The 23,878-nt window shown below is 44.2% G+C and overlaps 1 protein-coding gene across 1 annotated transcript; it reads left to right on the forward strand.

Annotated features, from left to right (window-relative positions):
- The first annotated feature begins 12,711 nt into the window (after positions 1-12,711).
- Positions 12,712-13,896, forward strand: LOC131736998 (uncharacterized). Its single transcript, XM_059023409.1, has one exon. It carries the CDS (start codon positions 12,712-12,714, stop codon positions 13,894-13,896), a length of 1,185 nt encoding a protein of 394 aa, XP_058879392.1.
- Positions 13,897-23,878: the final 9,982 nt, after the last annotated feature.

Here is a 23,878-nt window from a genome sequence, read left to right on the forward strand (position 1 = left end):
CAAACCGATCTTGTTCGGATCTTGACCCGCCCGGTTATGATCTATAAGCATATTGAGGCAACACCTGTACATCTGTATAATGTACACTGCATTGCTTGCTTCTTGCATCATTCCTGGGTTTTATCCCTGCGAGACATGCAAAGCCAGTCAGCCTGTTGAGGACAAGCATGGCAGATGCTCTTCCTGCCTGGTGCCAAAACACGCTAAGGAGACACTAGCTAATCGCAGCTTCTGCGTGTTTTGTGCACCTTTCTCCCAGCGCATGCTTGAGAAGTGTCTATCCCGCAACTCTACAGAGCACTCTGCAAGCATTACACATAATCTGTGCTCTTCCCCATCACCCTTTGTTAGAGTGGTGGCTGTGTCCTCACCCCAGGGCTCTGTGCCAAGGGAGAGCGGTCGACGCACCCGGGAAAGTAGCCCATGCAGAAGGCTGTCCTCACTGTCTTCCTCATCCTCTTCTGCTTCTCCTTCTCCTCCCCCGAAGAAGAGTCAAGGTTCCAAGTGTTCGGCAGACTCAGAGCAACTGGAAAAGCTCTGGACAGCTGTTTCCCACCAAGGAACTGTTTGCAGAGTTACTGCGTGCGTTAAGTGCCGCCTGTCACCCTGGTCCTCAGAGGGCTACAGATTGGCCTCTGATGAGGGGCTGAACAAGAGCTGGCGATCCCATGAGATGACGTGGAGTCAGACAACACATCCCCTGCGGTTAAGCTTTCCCTGTCGGCACAGCTTCTACCACTGATCAAGAGGGCCACTGCAGTCTTGAGAGTGGCTTGGCCTACACAAGGTTAGACAAGGCAGTCCATCTTTGATGATCAGCCTACCACCTCTCCCGTGTCCCCCCCAGTGTACCCGGATTTTCTTTTTGAGATCCAGTTGTTCTGGGATCATCCGGTTACAGCTCCTGCTGTTTCACGGTCGATGGACACCCTATATAGTGTGAATGATGCGGAGAAGCTGAGCCTGGCCCAATTTCCGCCAGTGGAGGCTTCAATTGCCACTTCGGTACAGGCTCCCAGGAATCAACCCACTGTCCCCTCTGGTTCTCCATAATAGGTGGGGACCCACTGGCGATAGATGCCTTGGCACACCAGTGTCCGAGGCAGCTGCTATATGCCTTCCCACCACATGCCATGCTCCCGCTGTGTCAGGAGAAAACCAGGCAGGACCGGGCCAAGGTGCTCCTAGTAGCCCCTTATTGGCCAAGGCAGACTAGCTTTCGACCCTGGTGCAACTCCTGAGTGGCCAGCCTTGGAGACTGCAGCTCTGGGTCTGGCCCCTGAACAGCTGCATTTGAGCCACCTGGGGCTTTCTAATAGGGTCATTAACACCCTGCAGAATGCCAGAGCACTGTTCACATGTTCCCAGTATGAGTATAAGTGGGGTGTATTTCAGATGTGGTGTCTGCCTCATGGGTTTGACCCCACGACCTGTCCCATGGCAGTTATACTGCAATTTTTGCAGACCTGTTTGACAAGGGGAAATCCCCCTCTAGATTAAAGGTCTGTAGGCAGCTATTTCAGCTTGCCATCAATTTTTGGAGGGGAATCAGCGGTTTTGGCCGCCTATGTACATTGTTCCTCACTGAAGGTTAAATATGGTGCTTAATGGACTCATTAAGCCTCCATTTGAGCCCATGCATTCAGCTGAGCTGAAATAGTTGTCGCTCAAAACATCTTTCTTGTTTCCTATCACCTCCACTAAGCGGGTGAGTGAGTTGCAGGCATTCTCCATGGCAGAAGTATTCTTAACTTTTACATTGGCCAGGACAAAGGTTATGTTCCGTACTAATCCTTCCTTCAAGGCCCTGTCATTTTATGTTGACAGGACAAAAAGTTGGAGGCAGTTTGAACAATTTTGTGTCTGCTATGGGGCTAAATCCCATGGTCAAGCCCAGTCTAAGCAGAGGCTGTCCAAATGGATGGCAGTCAGGACTGCCTATGAGCTGGCCAACTTGCCCCCTCCAGAAAGCTCACTGGCCATACCTCCAGGGGCATGGCAACTTTGTGGGATTTATTCCAGGGTGCCTGTGTTAAGGACATTTGCAATGCAGTGTTGTGGGCTACTCCCCATACCTTCACTAGGTTCTACAGACTGAATGTCATGGATCCTCAAAACCCTGGCTTTGGAACTAATGTTAAGGTAGACCCTTACAGCACAGGCATAGTGAGTTCTCCCTCAATATTTTAGCCCTAGCTACTTGTTATTAGACTTCTGTATGGTAATGCACAAGGCACAGGTTAGCCTTGTAGCATTGTAGTCGTTCTGCAATATTGCCCTTGCGATATCTTTGGTACACTTACCCATACAGTAATGGTTACATTTCGTACTTGAAAGGGAATGTTAGGTTATTAGCATAACCCTGTGTGATAGAGAGAGAAAGGGTCAATGCTGTAAATCTCCCTCCCAACCAGAAAGGGCGTTGTGTAAGGGGGAAGGTATGCTGCCTCCTAGATCTGCCACCTCGGTGGTAGGTGGAAACCGGAAGGTAACCATTGCAGTCAGCTGCGGGGCAGCTCTCTATTGGAGAAACCATGGCGACGCGTTGATTGCAGGGAGGAGTTTTCTGGGTACAAAGGGGAAGCAGCTACGTCAGTACCTCCCCTTGCGCTGAGAACGTAGAGCGACCGACCAGAGCTGATGTTTGTTTTCTGTTTGTATTACGTGTTTTTGTTTGTGTTTTCGTAGAGGAGCAGGAGGACGGGAGGCTGTAGCCAGAGAGCCAGCTTTTACCCCAGAGCACGCCCCTCACCACACAAGCACAACACCGCACAGCGCACGCACCACGATCCCCCCGGAAGAATATAGCTCAGTTTATGTGCACGGAGGATTGTGGCTAACGGAGTGTCTTTTGTTTACCTTTTTGGACCCCGAACCTTTTATTGTTTTGCCCCAATACCATTGTTGGTAGCGAGGCTTATTATTATTTCTGTGTGTGGATTATCATTGAAGAACTTTCTGTTTAATTAAATAAAAAAGGATTATTATTGGGAAACGGCAGTTTGGACATTACATTCTTTGTACTGCACCAGTCATCCTTACCACACCCTGGTTCCCTGAAATAGAAATGTACCCATTAACCTTCAAGGTCGCTGCGTCCATGATTGCAGCAGGCTTGAAGGAAAAATGACGCTGCGGTCTGTGAGCGCAGTGCTTTGATGCCCTCAGGGGTGGGCATGACTGCATCACAGGCTCATTGAGCAGCTCTGATACATCATCTTCAGGATTCCAAGTCTTCTATTTCAGGGAACTAGGGTTATGATAATGCCTAAATAATGACCATTACACCATTATGAATACAATTTTAAACCACAGAAAATGTAGCATCTAGGTGTAATTGACATGCTATATATGTTTTGCTTCCTAGTAGGACAAAACGGCAGTGGTTTATGGAACTGTTGACCTCACTTGTGCCAGTAAAAGCAGGCTAATCTTCCTTTTTTTTTATAGGGGATGACAAGGTTAACAGTTGCAGCTGCTGGAAGCAAGCGTACATGTTTACGTCACACTTTGGAATTTTATATCTCTGGAGAACTGCTTATCCAAATGTGCTGAACTTGCCAAGGGCATTCTTTATCCCAATGTATATGTGGTGTATCTAGATATTGATGATCCACTTTATCATGATAGTGATAACTTTACCTTTGTATTACAGCCTTGGCAAAAAATGTAACATACAGTACTTTATTCTTATTGTTATTACGGGTGTGCCTGATTATGGAATAGAAAGACACAAGAGTTGCTAAGAGGAGTAACAGTTCAATAAGGAAAACCACAATACATTGAGTTATTTACTTATATACCGTATTCCTTCGAATTTAAGATGCCCTTGAATGCAAGACGCAGCACAAATTGCCCACCCTTAACTTGAGGAAAAAATATATAATCAAATAAAGATGCATTTACAAAGATGCACTTACTCATATAAGAAAATGATGTTTTTCTCCCTTTTTGTGAACTGTGTTATTGCTTGGCAAGTAGTAAAATATGGGGGTCTGTGGCAAAGTGGTTTGCAGTACATAGATGCAGTGGTGATGCGGTGCTCAGGATAAACAGACACAAGACAGTTCACGGTAATACAGCTCTTTATTTGGCTTGGTTGCGTGCTGGCAACACTTAATAAGCACAGGTTCTACACAGCAATGTGTATCGCTCTGTGCAAAACAATGGGTTCAGTCCCGAAATAATACGACATGGTATATAATACACACACTATAGTTCTTCACAAGGGGTCTTTTGTTTCCCACTATGAGCTGAGGTCTGCAGTCCATATTTGTTTTATTAACCAGTCAAGAAAGTAATGTTTTTGAAGTTCATAGTGCATAGTTATTAGTTTTTTTTGGTACAGAACTGTTCATCTGACTCTCCCTGTAGCATAGAATTATCGGAGGAGTCTGTGAACATCGTGTTTGGATTTGTTTGAATTTTAGGAAGTCAGAAAACACTGACAGGGAAGTTTTTATCCAATTTTAGTGTTTGCAGCATATTTGTTTAGTAGTATATTTTGTAATTCATTTTCTATTGTCCGCCATTTTGCTTTGTTGTGTGAAGAAAGGAAGGATGATGTAATTTGAGGGAGTTTGTAAACAAACTATTGATTAAAACTAATTTCCTCCCGTGCAGGGCAATTGCCCTGCTACAGGTATGTTTAAAAGAAAACAGTAAAGAAATCACATGTCCTTTCTCTTGAAAAAAACTATCCAGCGTAGATTGCTCCTTACGCTCGTTGCCTGGTTGCTGTTTGTGTGAAGATGACGGACAGGCAACGATTGTGATCGTTTTAAGAGGGCTAATTTGCATTGAAAAAATCAGTTCTTGCTTTTGGGATTGTTAAAAAAGGGTGTTCGTTATAAGAAGGGTTCGTTATAGTGAAGTTAGCCTGTGTATGTGTGTGTGTGTGTGTATATACAGTACTGTGCAAAAGTTTTAGGCAGGTGTGAAAAAATGCTGTAAAGTAAGAATGCTTTCAAAAATAGACATGTTAATAGTTTATATTTATCAATTAACTAAATGCAAAGGGAGTGAACAGAAGAAAAATCTACATCAAATCCATAGTTGGTGTGACCACCCTTTGCCTTCAAAACAGCATCAATTCTTCTAGGTACACTTGCACAAAGTCAGGGATTTTGTAGGCATATATTCAGGTGTATGATTAAACAATTATACCAAACAGGTGCTAATGATCATCAATTCAATATGTAGGTTGAAACACAATCATTAACTGTAACAGAAACAGCTGTGTAGGAGGAATAAAACTGGGTGAGGAACAGCCAAACTTAGCTAACAAGGTGAGGTTGCTGAAGACAGTTTACTGTCAAACGTCATACACCATGGCAAGACTGAGCACAGCAACAAGACACAAGGTAGTTATACTGCATCAGCAAGGTCTCTCCCAGGCAGAAATTTCAAGGCAGACAGGGGTTTCCAGATGTGCTGTCCAAGCTCTTTTGAAGAAGCACAAAGAAACGGGCAACGTTGAGGACCATAGACGCAGTGGTCGGCCAAGGAAACTTACTGCAGCAGATGAAAGACACATCACGCTTACTTCCCTTCGCAATCGGAAGATGTCCAGCAGTGCCATCAGCTCAGAATTGGCAGAAAACAGTGGGACCCTGGTACACCCATCTACTGTCCGGAGAAGTCTGGTCAGAAGTGGCCTTCATGAAAGACTTGCGGCCAAAAAGCCATACCTCCGACGTGGAAACAAGGCCAAGCGACTCAACTATGCACAAAAACACAGGAACTGGGGTGCAGAAAAATGGCAGCAGGTGCTCTGGACTGATGAGTCAAAATTTGAAATATTTGGCTGTAGCAGAAGGCAGTTTGTTCGCCGAAGGGCTGGAGAGCGGTACACGAATGAGTGTCTGCAGGCAACAGTGAAGCATGGTGGAGGTTCCTTGCAAGTTTGGGGCTGCATTTCTGCAAATGGAGTTGGGGATTTGGTCAGAATTAATGGTCTCCTCAATACTGAGAAGTACAGGCAGATACTTATCCATCATGCAATACCATCAGGGAGGCATCTGATTGGCCCCAAATTTATTCTGCAGCATGACAACGACCCCAAACATACAGCGAAAGTCATTAAGAACTATCTTCAGCGTAAAGAAGAACAAGTAGTCCTGGAAGTGATGGTATGGCCCCCACAGAGCCCTGATCTCAACATCATCGAGTCTGTCTGGGATTACATGAAGAGAGAGAAGCAACTGAGGCTGCCTAAATCCACAGAAGAACTTGGTCAGTTCTCCAAGATGTTTGGGCCAACCTACCTGCCGAGTTCCTTCAAAAACTGTGTGCAAGTGTACCTAGAAGAATTGATGCTGTTTTGAAGGCAAAGGGCGGTCACACCAAATATTGATTTCATGTAGATTTTTCTTCTGTTCACTCACTTTGCATTTTGTTAATTGATAAATATAAACTATTAACATGTCCATTTTTGAAAGCATTCTTACTTTACAGCATTTTTTCACACCTGCCTAAAACTTTTGCACAGTACTGTATATTCGAGGTTGGCACGGGTAGAAAATCCGGAACCGGGTACTCACCATGAAAAATACCCTGATACCGGGTCTTTTTCGGGTAATGATTAAAAAAAAACACACATATATTAATGTTTTAAGTGCATGATACATATTTATATACTATATAGATCCGTAGACTTATGTAACCTTTTTTTAGTACTGGAAACATCGTAATAATATTATTATTATTATTATTATTATTATTATTATTATTATTAATAATAATAATAATAATAATAATAATAATAATAATAATAATAATAATATGCTTGATGCTGCATGATTCTTTGCAACATATGTTGGCCATATTCTGTTGTTGTTGTTGTTGTTAATGTAATGTTGTACTTGTACTGATTCAGGGCGATGCAAGGGTTCCAATAATGGAGATTGTATTTATTTTCTCAATAGGAACACAGCGTAGTTTACACAAAACAAAAGTACATGCAAGGAGAATATCTTACTGCTTCTTCTCTTTCTCTTGCTTTTCCTGTGTGTCCCTTTTTGTCACATCCTGTTTTTTCTAACTATATTGTTCACCGGTCTCTCTATGGCAAACACAATAGTCCAAAATGAAACTTAAAGGTGCAGTCCTTCAAATCCAAACTGATAAATAAACATAAATATTTCAGTCTTACAGTAACATGGCATAAGAAAAGAATTGTGAGCAATGTTTTTCTCACACTGATTTAATTCTGTACTTTGCACCTATGCATTTTGGAGTGTGGATGCTTTTTCTTAGTAAATCTACTTCATTAAAATAAAAAAAATGTTCACAATACTTTAGTTATTTGTTTATTTACTTTTAAATAAAGGCTACTTATTTTGTCTTTTTGGTAAGAAACTATATCTGTGCAATAACTGTAGATAAAGCATTCTGTATTGGAAGCCACACAGTTATTATTATTAATGGAATAATTAAGAGTTATCACTGACATAAAGGATGTTGTTATGTTGTTTTCTTTCCGATTTAGTTCCTGAGAAGAATAGTCGCCTCAGTTATTATTATTGAGGTGTACTTGCAAAGCTTGTTTTAACATAGTCTTTATTATGCTGGCCAGAGACCTGCCCTTACAACTGCATTATCATATTTTCTACATTTTCTTTAAATTCTCAAATTAATAATCGATACCTGGGTATTAAAAAGAGACCCGGTTCAGGTCTGGTAATTTAAAACCCGATGGGTACCCGGGTTTTCAGGTACCCGGGTTTTCAGGTACTGTTGCTGTTTTCAGGTACCCGTGCTGCCACATAAGCCCGCCCCCCTGGGAGCTTACTATACGCAGTGCGCAGAGACTCTCTTCCTCTTTTGTCTTCAGCATTGGTAGCGGTAGGTTATTAGAGCTTGTCAACTGACTGTACTCATTAAGCTTAGGCTTAAGAAGCTGGTTTTTGCCCCTTCTCCGGGTTTATTTCAGTTGCACTCATTATTTTGTATACTCGGTTTATTTAATTGTATATTTTTTATATTACATTATATATTCCTTCACGCTTTGCTTCGGCATCGCGTTTTTCTTTACTCTCGTGGTCTTTGTCTTTCCTTATTACTATAATTATTTCATAATTATTATTGTGTGTTTTGGGGTTTTTGTAATAAATTATGTATTTGTTATATATATTTGTTAAGGACGCGCGTTGCGTTGGCCTTTGGCCACGCGTGCATTGCAACGGTCTTGCCTCTGGCTAGACCGCGTGTGTGTGGAGCCTGCTCTGCAGTCTCTACATATATAATATACTGCAGTGTGTTCCAACCCTACCGCGTGGTAGCTGTACGGCCTGCCCTTAAAGTCACTAAGCACTATATAGTGTTGCTGCAGCATCCCAAAAAAAAAAAATAATCCCTTTTTTCACTATTAGGAAGACGACCACCAAACACATACTCCCTTAAGCACCTAGGTAAGTATTTTAACCAGCATCAGACACTGTACCAGCACTAGCGTCTCCGCTCTGCGGGTCAGCTGACGCTTAGGCTCAACGTTTGGTACTCGCACTCCGCGTGGTGTCAGCGCCTCGGCGCTTGGTGCAGCGCTTCGGCGCGTGGTGCAGCGCTTCCACGCTTGGGACTCCGTGCTTGACGCTCGACGCTTGGTGCTCGCTGCTCGACGCTCGACGCTTCGGCGCTCGGTGCTTCGGTGCTCGGTGCTCAGCGATTCGGTGCTCAGCGCTTCGGTGGTCGACGCGTCGGTGCTAGACGCGTCGGTGCTAGACGCTTCGGCGCTCGACGCACGCACCTCCGACGCTCAACGCTCGACACTTCGGTGCTCGGCACTCGACGCACGCACCTTGGGTGCTCAACGCTCGAAGCTTAGGCGCTCAACGCTCGGTGCTCGACGCTTTGGCGCTCGACCCTCGGTGCTCGACGCTTGACGCTCGGTGCTCGACGCTTCGGCGCTCGACGCTCGACGCTCGGTGCTCGACGCTTGACGCACCTTCGACATTCGTTGAGCCACGCTCGACGGAGATGTCGGGCTTTCATCGCTGCGTGACCTGTCAGGCAAAGCTGCCTGCCAGCGATCCGCACGATAATTGTGTAACGTGTCTGGGGCCACGCACCTCGACGCTCGACTCTCGACGCTCGGTGCACGCACCTCGACGCTCGACGCTCGGTGCACGCACCTCGACGCTCGGCGCTTCGACGCCTTGACGCTCGGTGCATGCACCTCGACGCTCAGTGCACGCACTTCGGCGCTCGCTCGGTGCACGCACCTCGACGCTCGGCGCTTCGACGCCTTGACGATCAGTGCACGTCCACGCTTCGGCAACCATGTCCGGGTTCCACCGTTGCGTCACCTGCCAGGCAAAATTGCCAGCGAGCGATCCCCATGAGGACTGTGTGGCGTGTCTGGGGCCAGAGCACGCCGCATCCGCGTTGGCGGATAGGGCTTTTTGCCATCTCTGTGCTGGCTTCCAGACACGCACCCTCCGCCAAAGGGCGAAGAAAGCAGTGGGTGGGCACTCTCCTTCCTCGGGATCATCCCACACCATTTCTGCCCCGCCGTCGGCTACGGCGACGCCGCCAGGGCGGCTACAGCTCTCCAGGAGCCCGTCCTCCCAGCTAACAGCTGGTCAGAGGTCCCCCACCAGACGCGCTCGGGAACGCAGCCCCTCCCCTTGTAGGGTACTCCCCCGTCGGGAGTCTAGGTCGCACTCCAGATCGCCTCGACGGAGGGGACGCTCTCGCTCCCCTCGTCAGGACAGGTGATACAGAGACAGGTCGGGGGTGGCGGAGCTAACCTCCAAAATGTCTCAGTTCATGGAGGTTATGATGGGGCAGCAGTCCATCCTCATTTCCCTAGCAAATGTGGTGCCCCGAGTCCCAGAACAACCAACTGGGCCCATTGCTAGCCAGCCAGTGGCCCCTCCACAACCTGCACCGGTCGTCGCCCCTCCAGTGCAACCTCAAAGGGAGTGGGATATCGATGCAGTTTCCAGAGACGCATCTGACGTCCTGGAAGGGGAGAGTATAGAGGCTGAGGTAGCCTCCCAGCTCTCTGAGCAGGACATCGAGCTCGAGGTGCTGGATACTGATGACCTGACGTGGTCTGTGGTGGAGAGAGCAACCCGCCACTTGGGCATCGAGTGGCCTATGGCGGAACTACCACGGCGTTCCTTGTTTGAGTCGCCTTCAGCCCAGCCCCATCAGTCCAGGATGCTTCCGGCATTCCCAGACTTTGTCAAGGAGGTGCAGTCCACCTGGGAGGCTCTGGCCTCTGTCCCTGCGACTTTTCGCAAGGCCTCGGCCTTTAGCATGCAAGGGGCAAGTGAAGCTGGGTTGGCGTCCTTCCCACCGGTGGACGCTGCGTTCGCCACGTTGGTGAAGACGCCAACATTATCGGGGCGGACAAAAGATCCTGCATGCCCCAATAAGCAATGCAGGACCACAGAGGTGCACTTAAAAAAGGGGTACGCTGCGGCCACAGAGGCGGTCAGACTGTCAAATGTGGCCAGCTTGTTGACAGTCTATCAAGTGGCACTCATTAGAGACCTGCCTGAGTGCCCTTCTGCGGCCCTCAGAAGCGACTTGGGGACGGTCAGTCAGCTGCTGGTAAAGCTGGCCCAGCTCAACGCGCGGGCTCAGGACAGGAGCATCGCATATCTGGTGGTGGCCAGAAGGCAGCTCTGGCTCTCGCAAGCGAGAGTGCAGGAACCTGACAAGGCCCCGTTGCTGGTGCCCCAATCACACTGGGGCACACATTTGGTCCGGCGGTGGAGGAGATGCTGCAACTCTCCACCAAGGCGCGGGAGGCGTCGCAGCAAATGGCGAAAATGTGGCCAAATAAGCCGTTCCAGCCGAAGCGGCCTCAGGAACACCAGTGGCGCAGGACACTGCCACAGCAGCAGGCGCAACTACGGGGTAGTAAGACCTCCCCTTCAGGTCCATCAGCACGCTGCCAACCCGCGTTTGTAAGACCGCAGTGCGGAGGGTGGCACCCTAGAGGAGGTGGCAGGCCAGCGCAGCCGAAACAGCCCTGAAAACTCCAGGCAGCTGTTAACCCATCCCTACACTGTCCCACAGCTCCAGTTCTGGCAACAATGCACCAATGACATCTGGGTGCGCAAAACTATATTCACCGGGTACGCCCTTCAGTTCCAGTTAAAATCTCCCCACTTCCAGGGAGTGGTGGTAACTGCAGTGAAGGACTCGGTTCAGTCCTCAGCTCTGAATGTGGAAATACAGGCATTGCTCAGGAAGCGTGCCATTCAACAAGTAGACCCTGCTCTGATCGACCAGGGGTTCTATTCCAAATACTTCCTGGTGCCCAAAAAGGACGACGGGCTCCGCCCTATTTTAGATCTGCGAGTACTGAACAAATACCTGCAGGTGTTATCGTTCAGGATGCTTACGCACAGGCACATCATCCAGTCAGTCCAACATAGCGACTGGTTCACCACCGTGGACCTGACAGATGCGTACTTTCACGTTCCCATCTGCCCGGGTCACAGGAAGTATCTGCGTTTCGCATTTCAGAGCAGGGTATACGAGTTTTGTGTCCTTCCATTCGGCCTGTCACTAGCTCCTCGAACCTTTTCGAAATGTATGGATGCCATTCTAGCTCCCTTGCGGGCTCAAGGCGTCCGACTGCTGAACTATCTGGATGACTGGCTCGAAGGAGCAGTTGGCACAGCACGCAGTGATGGTTACAGACCATCTTCAGCGGCTAGGTCTGAAGGTCAATTCAGAAAAGAGCCGCCTCGTGCCGAGCCAACAGACCGAATTCTTGGGTCTGCATCTGGACTCAGTGTCCATGGAAGCGACCCTGTCGACACAAAGAGTTGCCTCGATGGAGCGGTGTCTCTCCCTATTCAGGTTGAGATAAACAGTCAGCATGGAGCTGTGTCAGCTCATGCTGGGGTTGATGCCTGCCGCCTCGCAAGCCCTTCCCTTGGGCTTATTACACCAGAGACCTCTGCAGGCCTGGTTCAATGCCTTCGCGTTGCATCCGCGGAGAGACAAACACCGCAGGTTGATGGTATCCCAAACCTGCTGGGAAGCGCTGCGCTGGTGGAAAGTTCAGTCGAACATCCGCCAGGGCGTACGCTTGGGTCCCATCTTCCGAAGGGAGGTTATCACGACCGACGCTTCCAACCAAGGTTGGGGAGCAGTCTGGAACGGCTCAGGGACCCGCGGAGTGTGGTCAGGACCCAGGAAGTCAGCCCACATCAATGCTCTGGACCTCGCCCTCCGGCACTTCTTGCCAGTGCTTCTAGGCAAGCACGTGTTAGTGCGGTCAGACAACACCACAGTTGTGGCGTATATCAACCGCCAGGGTGGCCTACAGTCCCCTCACCTTCACCGGATGGTAACACGGATGTTGCTATGGGCACAACCACGTTTGACCTCTCTGCGTACAGTTCACCTACCGGGCAGAGTCAATTATGCAGCAGATCACCTATCCAGAGGAGGCCCTCTTGCGGGGGAATGGCGTCTCCACCTTCAGGCGGTAGGGCGTGTTTGGGAATGGTTCAGCATAGCGCAAGTAGATCTCTTCGCTTCGCGAGAGACCACGCACTGCCCCCTATGGTTCTCGGTGAGGGACCTCGACAGCCCCCTAGGAGTCGATGCAGTGGCTCACGAATGGCCACCAGGGCTCCTATATGCGTTTCCACCGATTCCGATGCTCCCCGCCTTCTTAGAGAAGGTCAGGGTAGAGCAAGCGACAGTGATCCTGATCGCTCCTCGGTGGCCTCGGAGGATATGGTTTCCGAGCCTGGTGCAGTTGCTGCACGGTCACCCAAGGGAGCTTCCCCTGTGAGCGGACCTATTGTCCCAGGCCCAAGGAGGGCTTTGGCACCCGAACCCCAAGCTCACGCAGCTATGAGCTTGGCCCCTGAACGGGAGCGCCTGTCAGCCTTAGGGCTCTCGACGGCGGTGATTTTGACCATTCAGAGTGCTAGAGCGCCCTCTACTAGGTCGCAGTATATATACAAGTGGCAGTTGTTTCAAGATTGGTGTCTGGCGGAGGGCCATGACCCAATATCCTGCCCTATGGCAGTGATATTACAGTTTCTACAGAAACTGTTAGATGAGGAGAAATCTCCCTCTACGCTTAAGGTGTATTTAGCCGCCATATCGGCTTGCCATGTACGCATTGACAGTTTATCACCAGGTTGCCATTTTCTGGCATCCCAGTTCCTGAAGGGCGCAAGATGCTTGCGGCCTCCAAGGATGACCAGTTTACCGTCATGGAGCCTTGACGTGGTTTTAGAAGCCCTTACCAAGGCACCGTTCGAGCCTCTCCACAGCGTGGATATAAAGCTCGTGTCTATGAAAACTGCGTTCTTGCTATCAGTGGTATCAGCAAAACGCGTGGGCGAGTTACATGCACTTTCAGTGCATTCATCATGTACTTGTTTCACAGGAGACGGTTCTAAGTTTTCCATGCGTCCAAATCCAGCCTTTTTACCCAAGGTCATATCCCCGTTTCATATGAACAAACCAGTTGAGTTGATGGCGTTCCATCCTCCTCCTTTTTCTTCCCCTGAGGAAGAACGGTTACACATGCTCTGCCCCGTTCGGGCATTGAGGTGTTATATTGACCGTACAACGACTGTGAGGCAAACAGAACAGTTGTTCATATGCAATGGTTCTAGGACTTTGGGTCACCCGTTGTCTAAACAACGCCTTTCCCATTGGATAGTGGATGCTATTAAATTAGCATATGAATCTGCAGGCCTTCCGCCACCAGGGCAGTTGAAGGCACATTCCACTAGGGGTATGGCGACATCCTGGGCCTTCTTTAGAGGGGTGCCGGTGTCTGACATTTGCGCTGCAGCCAGTTGGGCTACACCGCATACTTTTATGAAGTTCTACCGTTTAAATGTACTGGAATCCTCTGCTCAGTCATTCGGAGCATCCGTGTTACACTCTATGACGCCCTAGTTGGCGGTCATATTGAGTATTGTCACGATATGGTGTTGATTATTCCACCTTAGGACAGGTGTCATTGCGAGCATAGACGCTGAGGCGCGGTTCCGCATACGCGTAGATGTGTTGCCTACGCAATTGCGTTATGACGTAAGTCTGTCCTACTGCCGAGAATCCTCCCTCGCGACGGCTTGGGTACACTGTTCCCATACTTGATGGTTATTTTCGACTTAAAAGGGAACGATAGGTTGCGGATGCAACCCCGGTTCCCTGAAAGAGAAAATAACCATCAAGCCGCGAGGTCGCTCCGGAAGCCCTCACGGCCTGAAGAGCAAAAGAGAAAGAGAGTCGCTGCGCACTGCGTATAGTAAGCTCCCAGGGGGCGGGCTTACGTGGCAGCTCGCACAGAGGCCTATCGGCAGCTTTGCTATAAAGCTCAGCCAATCCCTACTGCCTGACGGCAATATCCCATACTTGATGGTTATTTTCTCTTTCAGGGAACCGGTGTTGCATCCGCAACCTATCGATATATATGTGTGTGTGTGAGTGTGTGTGTGTGTGTGTGTGCGTGCGTGCATGCGCAGACACCAGGCCTCCATTTCAAGAGAAAGTCCAGCTTTTAGCGTACCAGGTGTCTCGCATTCTTAAAGTGATTGTGTCAGTAAAACGCATATACTTAACATAGGCTCTGACAACAGGGACAGAATATCGCAAGTGAGCTTTATTGACCAGTGTTAACACGATTTGCACATCATTTCATCCAACAAAAGCTGGTAAAATAATTAGATTGCCAGCCCAATAATATTCTCTTCCAGCACTGTTTCATTGATGCATTTTTTTGTGTTCAGCACAACACCTGCCAAGGATTTGGTGTTCAAGTGTTGTACATTTGTTCCAAATTGAAACACTATGGGCAGTTCTGGAACTGCTATTAATTGAACAGGACAATGCCATTCTTCAGTGTTGTTTCTGTTCATTTATAACATCTGTGCTTTAATTTTAAGCCAAAACTGCAAAGTTAAAAAATGGTAGTGTACTGCCAATTTACATTTTAAAATAAAGGTGCATTAGTCTCCGGCTAAGAGAACACCCCTGGGGAAGCAAGCGAAGTGTTCTCTAAGATGGAGTTGACCACCAGACACAATATGAATTACTTGTTATGACGCACGTGCACCAACATATGAAATGAACAGAATAAGTAAGAGAAAAGCAATAGGCAAGTGTATGTTAATAAACTATAATAATAAAATAACAGACAAACTAATGTTAATAAACTGACTGTCAAAGTAATTTAACACAGCACCCCTACACTAGGTGATCGTCTGTCCCTAATTGGACAGGACAGCCCCTAAATGTAAAGATCAAGTCCAGGTTTTGGGGTAAATGCCTCCGGGATGGAATTTGTCCTGGATTCCTAGACAGTTTAGTGCCACAGTCAAACCATAGCATATCTGTTTGGCGCAAAATACTCAATCACATGTTCCCCAACAGCCTGACACTCTGCTTTGGCAACAGCAAACAAAATACATTTCATAGAATATTTTAATTTCAGTGTTTTCTTTGTTTAATGCAAAATGGCTGACTCTAAAAGTTGAAGTGACACAGATAGTGATATGTCAGTAAAGGAAGGAGTACCTGAGGTAAAAACGATATTAAGAAGCATTAAAAGTTGATATTTAATTGTGAAATACTGTTATGAAATATACAGTATAAAATATGTAAATATACAATACCCCCCCCCCCCCTCAAAAAATGGCAGGTGTCCCGTTATTGCATTTTGAAAAGGTGGTCACCCTATCCTACACACAATAGAAAATGCAGCAGCAGCTCTAGATTAATTCTGAATACATGTACTGGAGCAATATTCAAGACATGCACAAAATTATTTAACAGAATGGTGAAGCAACTCACCAGAACTGGAAACACCAAATTGCTCGGTGTCTTGTGTCTGATTCAGGTTTTTTTCAAGAGCGCAAACCATTTCCAGTGTTTTTGTTTTTGTAGCAAAAGAAACAGCGATGTGTTTCGTCGTTTGTTTACATGCCGTTTTGATCGATGAGCTGCACTCGTGGAAATCAGAATACAAAACGAGGCAATGATAAAGACGGCGGTTCTGGAAAAATTGAATAAACCAATCAGTTTGCCTCAAGACACTGTCACATTTGTAAAGATTGAATAAACCATTTGAATTTAAGTTTGATGATGATGAGTTATCAGGTTACTAAACAGTACTGTATCAGTTGTGAACGAATTGTTATCGGTGCCAAAAATGATACTGTGCCTTCCGGTGGAGCATTTACAATGGGAAAATTCCATTTCACCACAAGGTTGTTCTCTTAGCTGAAGGGTTCGCTTAGGTGTTTCTATATGAGACTTCTGTACAAGTATTCATACTGTAGAAGAAAGCACAGAAGTACATCACAGTACTACATTACTGTACTATATATACAACCCCCTAGTTATCAATTAGTGTGGGGGGGTGGTTACCTAGTGATGATATTTAGAGGAAAAAAGGGGGAGAAAAGACAATGTAATATATTTAAAAGGATGTAGCTTTTTTATATATCATTTTACTTTCCATTCTTGTCACATCTATTGGTCCCTTTATTAGGGTCTGGCACTGACTAGCTGGCGAATAATTGCAAATAATTAAAACAGTTGTAGTTTTCAGAGCTGATGGCAAAAGATGAGAATAAAATTAAAGTCAGATGCAGGTGCATGATAACACAGATAAATGGCTCCTACCCTGAAGCTGAATCATTTGAAAGCCAAGAAAGCATTAGTGAACTGGCATGGTCTCAAGCTCCACAGTCTTGCCAAGCTTATTCATGGGGGGATGTGATAATTGTTATTCAGCTGTCCTTAATGAGATGCGCTGCCCAGTGGTGAAAGACTGAAGCGCTCTCACTTTTGTTATGCTAATTAGGCACCATTAGAGCTTGGCTGTATTTATGTTCCATCTAATCTCTCCCGTTTGCCTCCTTCACTACCGGGTAAAGAAGGAGATATTGTGCAGGGACAATAGGACTTTGCTCCCTGCTCCAGCAACTTATGTTTAAACCCAGACTGATGATTTAACCATTCCGGCAAACAGGGCTTCAGTAGTTTTTATAGACAAGTCCAGATGGGATTGGGTGGGATGAAAAGGGGCTGTATGTTTTCAAGCATTAAACATAGGGACACATTCTCTTAACATTTCCTCTCGTGCTGTGTTTGCTCCATTATTTTCTAAAGGGAAAAGCAATTTTGTAATGTTACAAATGTAAAAAAATGACAAAGGTACTGTACACCAGTGCACTTGAATAGACTGGCTGAATTATTTAAAATGCTGCGCAAGCAGCGGCAGAGTAAATAGTTAGTGAATGCGACTTCTTGTGCGCTTGGTGATGTAAACTACTTTTATTTTGCTTCTGAAGAGAATTATCCTGGGAGTTTGGAAGGGGTAAACAAAAATGCCAGCTGGGCTTCTCTGTTGAACAGTTTCAAAGTAATTTTATTACTGCCAGGATCAAGATCAAGAACTATGATCTTCCAAACACACCCCAGTTAAGTCTCTGAAGTGGGCCTTTTGGTCTCCAAGGAAACTAGATGTTACAATACAAATACATATAGAAGTTTAAACAAAATAAAATCATTTAAAAAATGTTCAACCATTAATATCTCAACGATGGTAGGAAATAGAGTGATGTCCTTTCTAACATAAACATTTTGTGATATTGTCTCTTTAAATATTTAAACAATATTTTAATAGGATTAGTATTTTAAAAGATATAAATGCTTTGCCTGTGTAAAATACAAATTATAATGCAATTTTTCAGCAGACCGAAAGAAGAAAACTGTGATATCTACAGCTATAGTACGCAGTGTATAAAACATGTAGGTAAGCTATTTAATTTTACATTTTTGCATTTTTACTTTAGAGAAAATAATACATTCAAGCTACGGTATAACAGTAAATAAGTAAATACATATTTACAAAAATAAATGAACAATTGATTGAGCAGTAATAAGTTATTTAAGCCAGTTTGTAGTCTCTACAGCCAAAGTATAGGGACTATTTTGCACTTGTGGAAGGATACATTCAATAAAAATAAAAAACAGAGCAATATTATAAGTACAATAACCCATGTCACATTAAGACATATCTGTGTGGTTGAAGGCACTTGGCCTAAAGCCCCACGCCTCACAATGCACCCAGCCGTGTCATGGGTTATCGTTTACATAACAAATACTAGTATTATGAGCATTTACAAAAGTTGGAAAGATGTAGCTATACTGTAGAACAAACATACAAGCATCCCACTGTATCCCTGGCAATTTTACTGAAGCTAATGAGGTAGCAGAATTAATTTTAAAACCACCCATACTAAAACATATTAACAACTTTCAACAACAGGTGAGCAGTAAAAATGTAATTTAAAATTGGATTTTCACTTATTGTTTAGTGGAACTTTTCCTTGTTAAAGGTGGTGTTGCTAAGGTTTTAAAACATATTTACTTACCTCTGCCATTGAATACTGCTCTGCCATCACATGGATGCAGCTGAGTAATGGTGGTATGGCAAATCCTGACTTTTGTGACCCCCCCTCCCCCAAGTTACTGTTGGAAATAATACCATCACATATAAGATGGTTGAAGTTTTCTTCACAAATAAATAAAATACATTTTTCAAACATCATTCTTTTCTTATTTAACCAGGATCCAGAATTAAGTCAGCAACGGTTGCTATGTGATGTATTTGCTCGCGCTGAGAGTCTTAGCATCAGCGGCATTCATTCATTTTTTCATTTTTGATTCATAGTTCATCGTTGTCCAGTGATTATATCGACAACACAGAAGTACGTTGCATTCTTTTATTTCTATAATATAATTAAAGCTTCTGTTTTTCGGGTTTTATTAATTGTATTTTTCTGTGCTTATTTTTAGCTATTTTCGAGTTTTATGTAAATCGTTTTTTTCGGGGCTTTCGTTTTTGATATACTTTATGAAATTAGTTTTTTCGGTTACTTTCCATAATGCTTGAGCGTTTTTTTGTGTGTGTGTCAAAATATTGTAGCGATCCTGGTTCCCGCAGGCAGGTGCATCACACAGGGCGAGGCAATCCACACAGGCGGAGGGCGGGCGCGAACATGAGTCCTCTTGCACTAAAGCATAGCGCCGATACCGCTGTACAAAAGAGCCGGCTCCCTTGCAAGGAGCGTATATCGGGCTTATGTCTTTGTGTGTGATTACATCACCTACCAGCCCTACTGCTGCCTTCCCCCGTGCACACTACACTCTCCCCTGCCAGCCTCAAGTCCGCCCTGGACTTGCTAACCAGGCTACAGTCCGACGTGTGCATAACGGGGCACCTGCGTCCACTTCTGACACCAATGTAGCGATCCTGGTTCCCGCAGGCAGGCTCATCACACAGGGCGTGGCAATCCACACACAGGTGGAGGGCGGGTATGAACCCGGGACCTCTCGCACTAAAGCATAGCGCCGATACCGCTGTACAAAAGAGCCGGCTCTGCTGCAAGGCAGTATTGGCGCTATGCTTTCGTGCGAGAGGTCCCGGGTACACACCCGCCCTCCGCCTGTGTGTGGATTGCCTCGCCCTGTGTGATGCGCCTGCCTGCGGGAACTAAGATCGCTACAATATGTATAGTAACTTGACAGTACTTGCACACTTAAGTTGTACCTTCTTTCCTTTGCTGTCTTCCACAACGAAATCTCTATGGTCACGGACACATTCTTCTGGGGGTTTTGTGTGTACGCATTGTTGTACATTTCGCCACAATTCTGTTTTAAATCCTCTGTGTCTTAACTAAAATACAGCTTTAAATCCCGCTAACAAGCCTCCATCCTGATTGTAATCTCGTTTTAAATCTCGCAACCGGAGTCTCCAATAGAAATGTAGGAATGTGCTGTCACTCAGTAGTTGGGGCAGGTTTAAAGTATTCAGAACGAATCAATGATAGATACAAGTCAGGAAGGCGGGACTTGCCCAGCAGCACAGGGAACTGTATTTATTATTATTTTTGTAGTAGGTTTTATTTTTTTAAATGTGAAGAGGGTAAAGTCAACGTGAATAGAGTAACCATTTCCACAGTTTTTCCGGTGTTTTTCCGGTGTTTATTGGCTATCCACCGATTTATTTATTTATTTATTTTTTATCGGGGGAGTTTTATCGGGTTTTATCGGTTAAAACCAAAACTCAGAAGCCCTAATTACAATTACTGTTTTAAAATGTCACATTGCTTAAATGTGCATTTATATGGAAATAAATTATTAGGCAATGTTAGATGTGAAAATCAATGGATTTATTTTTCTAAAATATTTTTGCCGTATGCAAATGTTGGTGCGTGAAAAGGGTAAAAACATACCTGCATACAGCTACTGGCTATGAGAGATTGAGCGATCTTTTGGTTATTGCGAGCTAACCGGACAAAGCAAAAACATTAGACTTACAGGCTGGTGTTGACAAATTTGCCAAGATGAAAGCGAGACGCTACCCCCTTTTATTTTTTTACATATTTCTACTTTTGACATTCACAGTAATGTGGATCTTATTTAGCAGTTTATGTTCATTGGTTTATATTTGATACATAGTGTCATTCTTTGTGGAAATCAGGTGAAAACGATCAAACTTAACTTGAGGTTGTAAGTATGTATCTGGTGAGATGTATTCAGGTGGACACTCTAAAATAAAGAGTTAAACTGCATTATTACCCCTGGGCTCTTTGTAAAGCCCATGCAATATATTACATTTTTTTTCAATGATCTGAAATAAGAGTAGCATAATGTCCCCAGCACTTTTAAAGTTTTGGTAAAACCAACGACCACAATGTTACACACACTATTACTATAAAATGAGACTTAGTGGAATGACATTGAGTTTGTTATAAACCAGTTCTTTAAAAATACTTCATAATTGATTTTAATAAGAGGAGCGATGTTGACAAAGCGCAGCACGCTATCTCACTGTAAACTGGCCCAGTTACTGCCTGTTTTTTTCTCATAGATGATGCTATTTGGGACAGAGAATGTTCAATGTTGACACAACATTGCCCCCCCACCCCCACCGCTCGAGAAATTAAACGCCCCTGGAGACCAGGATCTTCTTCCAAACCAGTTGTCACATATTGGTCAGATTCTCCTTTTTATATTTTTAAATACATAAATAAATTATAGTATGTACAATCGGTGTGTGCTTCCAGACTACCTTAACTCTCAATTAACAGAGTCTGCCTATATTGATTTCAGATAGACTGAATTTAATTCCCATGGAAAAGAACCTGTGGTTTAGTGGTGTGGCAATGGGATGCAGCCTTTCACCTCTAAGTTACCTGTTCGAATTCAGTCCATGTCAGTAGTGTTGCAAAGTAATTTATTGAGGTAGCTCCCATTGCCACTGCTATGTGGTGTTCTTTCTCTTTGTGTAAATAAAGTGAAATGCAATATGCAGCCCAGGTATTCAAGCAGTATGCTGTAAAAGATCATGGTTGAGGCTCAGTGTGGGAGCTCTCCTGCAACCAAACCCTCTCTCTTGAGAACCAGTGAAGCCTTTCACTCATAAATTCAGCACAGTTACATAAGAGCGTGTTTTACTCAAGTTATGTGGAGCTTTTAGTTACCTGGAAAATAGGTGTGAATGATGTTTCTAATAACTCTGGTGTGTGAGAATGCATAATGTCTCCAGAGGAAAGCATCTGTATTTCTAGACATTTTGAGGGGTTAATGAATATAGAAAGGTTATCAGTGCATCAGCTAGAAAGGGGAAAAGATTGCTATTCAAGTGTAATTATGGATGTTCATTTGCAACTTGCAGCTATGGTAATGAGCCTAAAGGTGTATGATGGGTCATTTTGTTGAAATGGCAGAAGCATAAATTTAGATGAAAGACTTTAGGATCACAGTCTTTTTATCTAAATATTCCAATCAAGCTAATCACAGAAACTTGGTAGATTTCTTTTATTATTATTTGAAATGCATTATAATTATACAAGACTGCTATTAGTTTTGAAAAGCAGAAATCAGAACAGCTCTGATATTGCTAGGAAGCAAATTAGGTCTAGAGTCCTCAGTGTGTGCTAAAGAACACCTCATTACCAGAAAACCTCTAAAGGCATGTGAATCCTCTAGGTTTTCTAAGTTCTAGAACAAAACAAATCATAACATATGTTTAATTTTGGATTATATCATATTTACTACCGGTACTACCAGTACTTCTGATTAGGTCCTTGTGGTGTAAATGGTGGGGCCGCATTTGTACTGTGATTGGATTACATTGCTGAAGACAGGAAAATCACATACCAGTCCACTTCTGTTGCAGCATGGTCTCAGAACTACATTTCCCATCATCCTCCTGCTCACATATGTAACTGAGATGGATTTACCAGTGGGCAGAAGGATAGGACATGTAGTTCTGAGAGGGCCATGCAGGTACATATGAAGCCATCTTGAGGCAGGAAATGCAATTAAAAAATGGAAAAAAGTGGTCAAACTGTAAACAAAAATAATTAAAACAATACACACACCTTACTTAAACAGTTGTAGCAACACATGGGAACATATAACATAATAAAATAAAAAGGTCCTTATACCTTTAAATCAACCTAAAATAAAATGTGGGTTAAACAACAGTCTAATTCATTCCCATCAATTTCATACATCTTTAATAAATAATAATACTATATCTCTCTGGTATTTCTCAAAGAAACTAATCCGGTTTTGTTTACTACTTTTGTTAAACACAACTATGCATATTGCATACTTAGGTAAATGTTAGAGGTGGCTCTAGGGAGTACAATAAAACAAACACACTTTATTCAAATAAAACCTTTAATAGAATAAGTAAAAACACCCAGCTCTTAGGTAAACCATAACAAATTAGTCATGTTTTGATTTGCAGCAGTTCATGAGAATACAATAATATTTCTTACCATGTAAATTGAAAATTAATTTTCAAATTGCTCAATACTTAAGTGGTAATGCCTATTTGTGTCATGTATTTTATCTTGCTCATAGGCTGCAGCTCCTATTGTACTGCTTTTTCATTATTACCATTATTATTATTAATATTGATGTGAAGCTCTTTCTGAGCAAGAAGAATAAGAATCAGAGACTCAAGGTGAAGTATGGGGCTGGAAGAGGAGGTCAAGAAACGCTTCTTCAGTATCCAGCCAGAGAACCTTGACCTTTAGCTACACAGAATCCTCTCTCATATCCACTTTGCATTCACACTCGGCACGCTTTGAGTGAAAGAAACAAATTGAGTGTCGCTTGTGTAGGAGACTTTATAATGCAGAATCAAATCCATCATTTGAACAAGATTCAATGTTTTTTTTTTATTATTTGTTGTTGGTTTTTTGTTAGATTTTCATGCACAATTACAAATAAATTCAAAGGGTCTCTAGATATCAAAGTGTAGCATTATCATTTATAATAAGTGGATTGTTTTGTTGTGATTCTAGTGCATATTGAAAGTCACTGGATTCTGAAATCCCTTAATCAAGCTGAATCTTTCAAGGTTTGAATCTTGTTTGGGCTCACTTAATTTTCTTACACAATTTATTTTCTCCTAGCAGACCTGTTGGAAGTAATTTGACCTGGCCTCAAGCTATTTTTTAGTTATGGTAAAGCTCTCTGGTATAACACGATCATGAATGTGCTTTAGAAATCTGTGATTATTTTTACAGTTAGTTGTACACAAGGGGCAGCAGATAAATAAGCTAATGAGCTAAATAAGCTGAATCCACTGCCTTGAGTCTTGCCCTTAACAGACATTTTATATGTTGGGAGTGAGATAGTAATTCAGTCTCAATACCCTTCTAATCCATGACTTTTCTGTCTGCAAAGAAGCCCATCTTTTGATTTAAAAAATAATAATAATAATAATAATTCACATACAACTCCCAGATAGTATATGTACAAAGTATGGTATTTTTTATGTATTTAGTGCTGTTGAATTGCAGGCTCTCTCGATGTTTGTCATCCTGTTATTAGCATGCAGTAG

The sequence above is a fragment of the Acipenser ruthenus genome, chromosome 4 (genome assembly GCF_902713425.1).
Source record: "Acipenser ruthenus chromosome 4, fAciRut3.2 maternal haplotype, whole genome shotgun sequence".
In the NCBI taxonomy this organism is placed as follows: Eukaryota; Metazoa; Chordata; class Actinopteri; order Acipenseriformes; family Acipenseridae; genus Acipenser; species Acipenser ruthenus.